The 10,366-nt window shown below is 29.3% G+C and overlaps 1 protein-coding gene across 1 annotated transcript; it reads right to left on the reverse strand.

The window, feature by feature from the left end:
* Window positions 1-4,648: 4,648 nt before the first annotated feature.
* Window positions 4,649-7,096, reverse strand: LOC120074041 (purple acid phosphatase 5). The gene is made up of 8 exons (XM_039027021.2): window positions 6,770-7,096; window positions 6,476-6,682; window positions 6,283-6,394; window positions 5,964-6,190; window positions 5,745-5,883; window positions 5,430-5,650; window positions 5,219-5,340; window positions 4,649-5,021 (listed from the first exon to the last, which is right to left on the reverse strand). Exons 1-8 carry the CDS (start codon window positions 6,929-6,931, stop codon window positions 4,832-4,834), a joined length of 1,380 nt encoding a protein of 459 aa, XP_038882949.1. The 5' UTR covers window positions 6,932-7,096; the 3' UTR covers window positions 4,649-4,831.
* Between the last annotated feature and the right edge of the window lie 3,270 nt (window positions 7,097-10,366).

A 10,366-nucleotide genomic window follows, 5' to 3' on the forward strand; every position in this document is an offset into this window, starting at 1 on the left:
GCATATTGTCATACTATCAACAAGCTATGTGACAATCAACATAACAGTATAGAATAATACTCAATTAAAAGTATGATGGCAGACATACTTTTCTATTTCATGGAATTAATGGGCAAACATAATATATGAGAATTCATGACATTAATCATATATTAACTTTGTCAAACATAACACGTGGAATATTATTTCATCCATGCTAACATGATAATTACTTACTCAAAATTGATCAAAATAACATCCCATTAACAATAATCAATAATAATATTATTATTTCTTATCGCACTTGTCATGAACAATTTGTTACTCATGAAATATTCAAATATATATTGAATATCATGGTTAAATATAACAATTAAATAAATACCAAATGTAAAAATTTAATTTATGGAATAAATTGATAAATTACATGAGCTAGCCACGTCAACACATGTCACATCAACCATCATCGAATCAATCAAGAGTAAATTCAACCAAAAATATCAACAAATAAATTGCAGTCTAACAAATCAACAATCAACACCTCAATTAATATAATGATCCATAATTTCTTGCCAAATTTATGAAATTTTTATAAATCTCAACTGAATTTTATTTAGTGTATATGTAAATATAGAAGATTTGTATCACTAACCTCATGCTTAGGTTTCTATTACAAATTTGGCAACCAAAACCATATTCAATTGATATGATTTGATCTTCATATAAAAAGTTTTAGAGAGAACATGCAATGCATGACTCAAGGAAAATGGATTATTAATGTGAATCTTCTATAATCTCATTCTCGTGACATCCAAATTTCCTTCAATAACTAATCAACATTTTCTATTTTCCATATCATCCTAGTTTCAATGCAATGGCCTAACACTATTGGAACAATGATAGCCTTTTATATTCTTGAGTATGTATCTTGATTTTTATATGACTTAATTACACATCCACTATTTACACCTATTCATGTGGAAACTCATGATATTATTTTCAAAATCTCACATTTCAACAAAATTTTATGCCAAATCATAAATTATTCTAACACTAGAGGCAACCAAGTTGAAGAGTTCATCAACTCCATCAATCAGGGGAAAAAAACATCCAGACATTATGGACAAAAGGTATAGGGTATAAACATTAACAAACAACAACATCATCAACAATCTCAATTGGAGTTTCATCAAATGCCGTCAAATCCTCTATAAACCCCTATGCGAAGGCCTCCACCACAAGATTCTTGATTATGGGGAGTATTGAAGATGGGGCATCATTCCAAAATGTGATGTTACTACCATAATCCAACGAATACGGATCTTACCTCATTGGTCTCTTGTGCCATCTTTCATTATTATTGAGGAGGACCTTTTTGGATTTGATCAACATTTAGAACAGAATGGAAACTATTTTGCTTTCAAATTGTTGGAACCAAATGTTGATCGTTATGCTGTAGATAAACTCACTGCCTTGAAAGCAAGATCGGCGCGACCTCAATGCTAAATAGCCAAAGCTGGTTCTCCCCAAGTTAACACAACTCTCGCTTTTTGACATGCACTCATCGGAGAATGGGTTGGAATTGATGAAAATTTGCTCAGAAAATAGTAAATCTAGAGAAAAAAATGAGAAAGAAGAAAAGGCAAAATCTTCTTCTCCTTTTTCAAAAACTAAGAACCCCTTTTAAAGGAAAAATAATTGAAGAATAAAGACCTTTTTAGAATTAATTGAAGAATTAAATAAAAACCGTTTTACAAGTTATTGTAGAATGAATTTTACACTAATTAATTCAATTAATTCTTGGCATTAATTTAAATAAATGATTACAAAATGGTTAAAAACTTCTTTTTTCTTTTGCCATGGGCGAAAAGCCCAAAGTCATTTCTAACATACGCTAACAATTTAGTAACTTTCAACAATATAATATAAAATCAAATAAATAAAAAATTGAATAATTTGTCAATTTTAACTCAATTAAGTTGTTACTTGACAAAAATTAAAGATAACTCATTCAAATTGAAGATACTACTAATTTAACTTTCATACATGTTAAATTTGTATATGAAACATCATTTTAATTTGAAGTTTCAATCCAATTTGAAAGTTTCTCAACAATGAATTTAATCTACACAATTAAATTCAATTTTATGTTTCAATATTTAATTATTTCACTTTCTTTAACTATATATATATATATATCTATCTAACATAGGGGTGAGCATGACATACCAAAAAACTGACCCAAACAACCCAAACCGGCCGAAATCAAGTCGGGCGAGCGGTAATTAGTGAAGTTCGGTTGGAGTCGGTTAGGCATTATTTGAACCGACTTCCACGTCGGTCGCCCAAGATGGCAGGTCGGGTCTCGACCGACCCGACCGATATATGTTACTTCTTTTTTTTTTTTTTTAAATCATATCACTTCACGCGTGCCTTGCCTGGGGTTTCTACTTTTTGTTTCTATCTAAAAATGAAGCCACAACCGTTGATTGAAGTTCCATTGCCATTTTTTTTTCCTGTTTCTATTCCTGGTTTCTGTTTCTATCATACTAGAAATTTACTATCTATAAGCGTTATAATGATTTATAACTAATTATAACTTTTACCTAATAGTACTAACTACTTAGTACTAACAACTAAGTGGTAAAATGTAAATAATTAAATATAGCATTTTTCTAAGTCTAACTTAGACTATTGAAAATTTATAAAACTCTCTTAGACTATCTAAGTATTTAAAAACAAAATTTAAAAATCCAAAACCAACCAAACTGACCGATCGATCGGCCGACGTGTTTTTTGTTTAGATGATGGTCGGACCGATTTGACAAGGTATAGAACTGATTATGCTTGGTTCGATGTCAATTTGATCAAAAAATCGATCCCGATCGATCGATGATCACCTTAATCTAAAACCAACAATCTCTTTCATAAGTGTAATGTTGTTCCTGAACACAGGTAATGTTGTTTCCAAACAAAATTATATTTAAAATAAAATAAATAATCTTTCAAAAAAAAATATTGATAAACAGTTTAAAATTTTATGGAGGTTAGAATGCGAATATATACTATCGATGGAGCCATGCTATTTATAAATATTCAATTTCAAACTATTTTTTTTTTTTTTTAACTTTTAATTTTAAAAGTTGAGTGTTCACATGTGCTAAAATTGAACCATAAAACTTGCATAATTGTAAAGTTCGAGAGTTCAATTTTTTTTTTTTTTATCATTTATAGGCCCGATTAGAGATATTCACAGGACGGGGCAGGGCCAGGGATCCCATCCCCGGGGAATTCGCGGAGATCGGATTCCCCATGGGGAATTTTTTTCCTTTTTTTTTTTTAAAAAAAAACCAATTAATTTAAATCACTAATTTGAACAAATTTTAATTAAATAATTAACTTTATCACTAAATTATTTATTATAGTTAGTTTTATATGACAATTTAAATTTAAAAATAAATTACTCAAATTTTGACCTAAAAAAGTTAATTAATTTTAGTAGAAAGAAATAAATATAAATTAAATTATTCACATATATAATCTAAATTTAAACATTCAATTTAAATATATTCATTATCTTTTCCAATAAATAATCAAATTTGTAATTTAAATGTAATATTTATATAATAATAATAATAATAATAATAATAATAATAATAATGTAACATTAGATAACTATATTAAATAAATATGTAGAAGAAGAATGCATTCCCATCCCTGTTGGGATTTTTTTCCCCACTCCCTCTCCCATTCCCCCGATTTCTATAATTAGAAGTTTAGAGGCCCAATTTTTTCAATTGAAAGTTTGGTTCAATTGCAACTATCATCATACTTCAAGGGTGATTTTTGTAATTTACTATTTTTTAGAAGATTCAAACCAATTCTATTGAAACCATATTTTGTCAATTAATTTATATTTATTTGATTGATGAGTTTATTAGCCTATAATTAAAATTAATTGATTCTTACTTACACGCTACTTATAATTTTACCATGGAAGCACAGAGCTTATTCTAATTTACTTAGTGGTTATTAAAATCAATTTATCTATTAGTCTTTGCTATTGAAATCTCTATTTCTACAATTCAAAAGTAGACTTAACGCCTTAATTAGGGGTAAACATCATGTTTTCAATTTTTTTTTTTTAAAAAAAGTCAAACATCATTCATTTATAATGGATTTAATTCCCATATCATAAATATTTTGATTTACTTTTTATGTTAGGGCGAGAGTGACATCTATCTTTGTGGATCTCACTCCCATCTAAAAAATAATTAAAATATTTCAAAAAAAATAAAAAATAAAAAGACTTTGTCTTTGTCAAATTATGACATGATTAGACAAATATCTGGATGCACTTCAGTATTTAATAACCAACCACAAATCTAGTTAAAATATATTATGTTAACAGAATTAGTACAAATTATAGAATTTTGACAAGTTAAGTTACGATCAGAAATGACATGTTTATTCATTATATTTATTGAATGGTTATAGATTAGAGATTCTTTATATCTGTATAATAGAAACGCAACTTGTAGTTATTCTGCTATTTTCTCCCATCCACAATTTGTTCCTTTGGCCGGAGAGTGGACTTCGACTTGAAAATGTCCACTACACACAAGCTTCAACCATTGGTTTTTTTTTCACGAAAAGGGAACATGTAGAATAAGTACAACCCATAGTTAATTTTTATTCACTTTTGTGGGCAACAGGAATGAAGATATTAAATTAGCAGACCATTAAAAAAAAAAAAAAAAAAAAAAGTAGAAATTGAAAGGCACTACCATTGGCCTACAGAACGCGAAAAGGAAATATTTGTTTTGAATGGGTTAGACTACTCAAAAGCTAGCTATTGAGAACTCTCATCTTCGGGGTAAAAATATCTGTTATATATCCAAAGCGATTCTGCAGCAACAGGCTCATTGTCATGGTTGCGGTGCCATGTATAATATGCATGAGTTCGATTCTTTATTTCAAGCACTGCATGTCCGAAGCTTGCCTCCCTAAATGCCGAGTAACTTGGTTGTGGTTCTGTGAATCTGCATAAACCAAACCCATTACACCTTTACATTATTATATTCTAAACATATATCATACCTAGCCTAGCCCCCACACAATCTCTAAAAAGCAGAGGCTCAAAAAAGATATTTTTTTTCTATTTTTTATTTCATCCCTTTTTCTGATTTCAAGTTTAATCTAACAAAAATCAAAGATATGATGATACTCAGTTACTCACTGGTTAGCCAGGCCTTCAATATTGCCGCCATCGCCAATTGTTATGTAGATTGGCGCATTAATGTCTCTAATTGGAGTGCTTAATCGATTTGTAATATTGTATCTCACGTTGGACACTCGCTCCTATCACAAGAAAAAACAAACAATCAATATTTTATCAAATCCCCATCTCAAAAGCTTGTCAAAATAAGTCATGGAAGAAGCTCAAATACCGAACGCTCATAAGCATGGACATGGCCAGAAAGAACAAGATCCACTTTGTTCTGAACAAACCAGGGTTCAAACATGACCCTCATGCTCTCCCCTTCCATATAATGGTACTCGTAACTATTATACCAAGGAGAATGAAGCATAACAATCAACCATGGTGTCTCCTCTCTCTTCACCTTCGTAAATTCCTTTTGTAGCCACTCATATTGTGGAGTATATGTTCCTGAAAGAACAACGAAGCTTCCTTTCTGAGCTCTTTTTTCCCCTTTTTTTACAGTAATTGAATACCCAAATCACAATAATTAAACATTACATACCATAAGCAGAATAAGAAGAAAGGACTATAATGTAGGCAGAAGCACGCTTGATGGAATACCAGAGCGGCGATGTGCTTTGAGCTGATTTGTAAGGGACGTGATACCGATGCGTAAAAGGCTTAAACGGGGTGTTTTCTCCCTGAAACAATAAAAGAAGATTAGCTTCAAAATTTAAGTATAAATAGAAGATATATTGTTCTTGTTCTGTTCTGTTCTTACAATTTCTGGAGCAAAATCCAACTCGTGGTTACCGGCGGTCCAAATCCACGGCTGATATGCAGTGCTCTTCTCGACAAATCGACCCCAGGTATCCCACTTCCTGTTATCGTGAAACGGATGATTGTCAGCGTAAGAAAGATCTCCGACGTACAGCACCGCTTGTCCCTTCGAATTTGAATAATAGTGCTCAAACGTTTGATTCGAATCATAAGTCTGTCCAAGATCGCCTACGGAGGTAATGCAATTACTAAAAGCTGGTTTATCAAAACAAAGAATAGGATCGAATCATGTGCGAGGAAGAAAGCGATCAAACAGTTACCAATGATGCCGAATGTGTATGGAACATCAGGACCGACGGCGGGAGGCGTTGTGAAAAAAAACCGACGCGTTGCATCGCCACTCTCAATCTCATAAAAGTATTTGGTGTCGTACTGCAATGCAATTTTTCAGGAACAAACTGGATAAAGAAAAAGGGAATAGGGTTTAACGAACAGAGCAAGGAGAGAACGAACCTCAAGATCCTTAATGGTGGCGTGGTGGATGAATCCCGAAGTGTAATTATAATATTTATAAGTGGTGATTCTCGACTGTACTTTGTGGTCGTGCTTCTCGTCGCTATTCGCGGCCCAATATCTGACAACATTAGGTTTAGGCGACAATGGCGTCACCCAAGAAATTATAACGCCTCTGCCATGGCGATCTCCCTGTGTTATATGGACCTGCAAATTCACGGAAACAATAAAAGACCATGTCGAAAAATGATTGTCGCTGAAAATCTTGGATATCAGGATTTCGATGGGCGAGACCTGTTCCGGTGCGTTGTGACCGGCGGGTGAGGGGAAAGCTTCGGCGGGCATATCGACGGAGGCTTCAAGTTTCCTCATGAATCTACTGGTAATACCTCCATTGCAGAGATTGACGAGAGAGAGCAATAGAAGCGGAGCTATGAACCGCGAAATGGCAGCCATGGCAGGGGATTCGAGGAGGGGAAGTTGAAGAATGAAGGGTGGGTTTTTGAATTTTGAGAGGCAGATGCAATAATTACTTCAAGATAACTTGGTTGTTGAATTCTGTACGCCAGAAAATCAATAATAATAATAATAGTAAATAAATAAATAACTTGTTTGCAGTCCGTAAATGCCGGTGGACGGATGGTTTTATATACGTGATACGTAGGAATATTCGTTTTCTGTTTGGATACCAATTCATCAAAATTCAAATAAAGAAATCCAGCGAGTAATTTTCATCTTTAAGTTGGATTAAATATTTAATTTTCTTCCAATCTTTTTAAGCCTTTTTGGTATTATATAACCAAATCCATTCTAAGTTTCTTTCTTTCTTTCTTTTTTTTTTTTTAAGAAAAAACCCATCTGTTTTTACGTTAAATTTATATATATATATATTTATAGTCTTGGATTGATGAGTTGTCGTTCATGAGTCAAGTTTAAAATTTATGGATAAATATATCTACTTGAACTAAAATATGATAACTATTCTATTTTCTATTTTGGATAATTTAAACCTATGTGTACTGGTTTAAAATAAAAATATAAACAAACTTAAAATAAAATAAGTTTTCAATTACTTTTTTCTATTTTTTTAAAAATTTAGCTTTAGAAATCAAGATGTATGGCTAAGAAAAGTGAAAAATATTAAAAATTTGTAAATATACAAATATAATTTTGGTGCGCTTGTATCAACTCTCTTTCGACATGCAATGCTTTGACTTATGGTGAAGTCATACTTGCAATGGAGAAGAGGTTGTTACTATGTTTAGTGACATTTATAGAGCTCCTGAGGCTGATATAACGTACAAGATTTGGTTATTTGTTGATACTATTTGAAATTTATATCTGAGTGGTTCCATCCTTGATTTTTTGTGGGTAAACAGGTGGTATAATTCAGCTGGCTTTAACTTCTCATACCCATTTGTATCGGCATTCTGCTACGAGTGGCTTCTGCTATTTATTTTGATATTCATTGTTTTAAGTTTTTGCTCTTTTGTTTATTAAAAAAATAATAAAATAAAATAAAATTTAATACCACCTCACTTTATTGAAATATGACTTTATTAATATATATATATATACACACACACACACACACATATATATATATATATATATATATATATATAAAGAATAAAACATTGATTAAAACAACTTTAATAGACGAATTTTAGCATCAAATCCGTCACCTTTTCAGTTTTGACAAAGTAAGTTATTCTATTCCAAGTATTATTCACCTGTCTAATTACATTTTCTAACAAACGTTATACTGAATGGTGGAAGTTTACCAATGATCCGTAGAATAGTTAGATTATGATGAGAAAGAATGGTTAGATTATTTTTTATTATTATTTTTTTTTGGAAAATTAAACCTATATTATCTTATATTCGTATCATGGTTTACATCTTTTGAAGTATAAGAGTTGAATTCTTAGTTAAAATCTAAAATTAAAAATTGCTTTTGAAAAACTATTTTTTTAGTTTTTCAAATTTTGACTTGATTTTTAAAACATGGGTAGAAAAGTAGATAACAAAGCAAGAAACCTAAAAGTAGAAGGGTGTTTGTAAACTTAATTTTTAAAAACTAAAAAGAAAAAATAAAATTGTTACAAAATGAGATCTTATATAATTTACGTTATGTTTGATAACTATTTTGTTTTTAAAAATTAAGTTTATAAATACTACTTCTATTGAATAAGATTCTATATTTTGTTATGTTTTCAAAAAAATCAAATTAAATTTTGAAAATTAAAAAAAAAAGTTTTCAAGAACTTGATTTTATTTTTAGATATTAACTAGTAATTCAAGTGTTTCTTAAAACTATAAAGGAAAGGGTTACGAAAAGAGGTCTTAAATCATCTTTGAATATAAAATTTTGTTCTTAGAGAGATCTCCATCTCTCAGCATAAGGATGGAGTCAGGGGCAAATTTACCATAGGCCCATCAAATTCCATCAAACTAAATGCATTCTTAAATTAGTATAAAACGTTGTCATTTTAGTTATCAAAATTTCTTCCAACCAGCCTCTCATTAAGCCCATTTTCGAACTGTTCACTTTAAATTTAAAAAGTTATATGAATTATCATTTAATGGTTCAATAAATTAAAATATATTTTAGGATTAAATTACAAATTTAGTATTTAAAATTTAAAATTTATATATATTTTATCCATAAATTTTAAAAAGTGTAAACTTAAAAGTTAAATGTGTATTAAGTCTTTAACATTACTTTATATGTTATGTCTATTAAATTCATATATGTCTAGAACGTATAGGACATGAAATTGAAGGTTTGAATATTTATTAGATATTTTTAAGTTCATGATTTCTAATAGACAAAATTGAAAAGTTCATAATTTAAAATTTCTTTTAACTCATTTTAATACTTTTTTGAAACTTTGAAAATTAAGGACCTATTTGGTAGGAACTCAAATTATATTTTATATTTTCATATTTACTGAGCTCGGTGAATATGTGTTTGGTTCGTAGTCTCGATTCTGTTTTCGAAAACTATTTTCAAATTCTGTGATCCAAATAGTGCAGATTTTGAAAACAATTTTTTTTATATATATTTTCAATGTATCCAATTTTGAATTCAAAATTTTAAAATGCAAAATTATATTAAAAAATAATAAAAATAATAACAAATATACTATTTTTGTTAAATTTAAAATATGTAATATATTATATATAGGATAATTGCTTCAAATATAAAACTGTTGGAAATATATTCAATATAGTAAAATGTCACTCTTGATAGACAATGATATTTTATTATATTTGTAAATAATTGAACCCATTTTCTTATATTTGAAAACAACTCTTATATATATTATACATTATATGATATTACAAAATAATAATTATATAAAAATTTTAATATAAAACAAGTTTAGAAATTGATTAGTAATGATTTAAATTCAACATAGCATTTAGTGGGTAACTAAATATATTTTCAAACATATTTTGAACAATTGTTTAAATTGACATTTTGTTTCTGAATCTGGTACCAAATACATATCTACAAACATGAAATACAACTATATTTTCTTTGAAACTCTTATTTTTAAAATTCTATTTTCAGACCCGTCAAACAGATCCTCAGCTTTCTTCAACAAAAATTTTAGGTTCTTTATCTTTGACTTTTTTTTTTCTATCGATCTAGTCTAATAACTTCAGTGAGCTTCATATTAATTTAAATAAACACATGAAATTTGTAAAGACAAAAACAAAAAAGAATTAACCATCCACCCATTTGAAAAAAAAGATTATCATTAGAATATAAAATTAGATTACAATACCATTTGAAAAATATTTACTTATTCTAATTCTCACTTAATACAAATTATAATATTTATCAATTTAAATATAATTCAATAGATAAAATATCAATGA

This window comes from Benincasa hispida, chromosome 3, assembly GCF_027475165.1.
Source record: "Benincasa hispida cultivar pf3 chromosome 3, pf3_genome.v1.1, whole genome shotgun sequence".
Lineage (NCBI taxonomy): Eukaryota > Viridiplantae > Streptophyta > Magnoliopsida > Cucurbitales > Cucurbitaceae > Benincasa > Benincasa hispida.

What these genes read in the sequence shown, in the direction of transcription:
- LOC120074041 (XM_039027021.2), bottom strand. Translation starts at nt 6,931, where the DNA reads ATGGCTGCCATTTCGCGGTTCATAGCTCCGCTTCTATTGCTCTCTCTC. An exon ending in GTCACAACGCACCGGAACAG is followed by an intron (nt 6,683 to 6,769) that starts GTCTCGCCCATC and finishes GTGAATTTGCAG; the next exon opens with GTCCATATAACACAGGGAGA. An exon ending in ATTGAAGGCCTGGCTAACCA is followed by an intron (nt 5,022 to 5,218) that starts GTGAGTAACTGA and finishes TGGTTTATGCAG; the next exon opens with ATTCACAGAACCACAACCAA.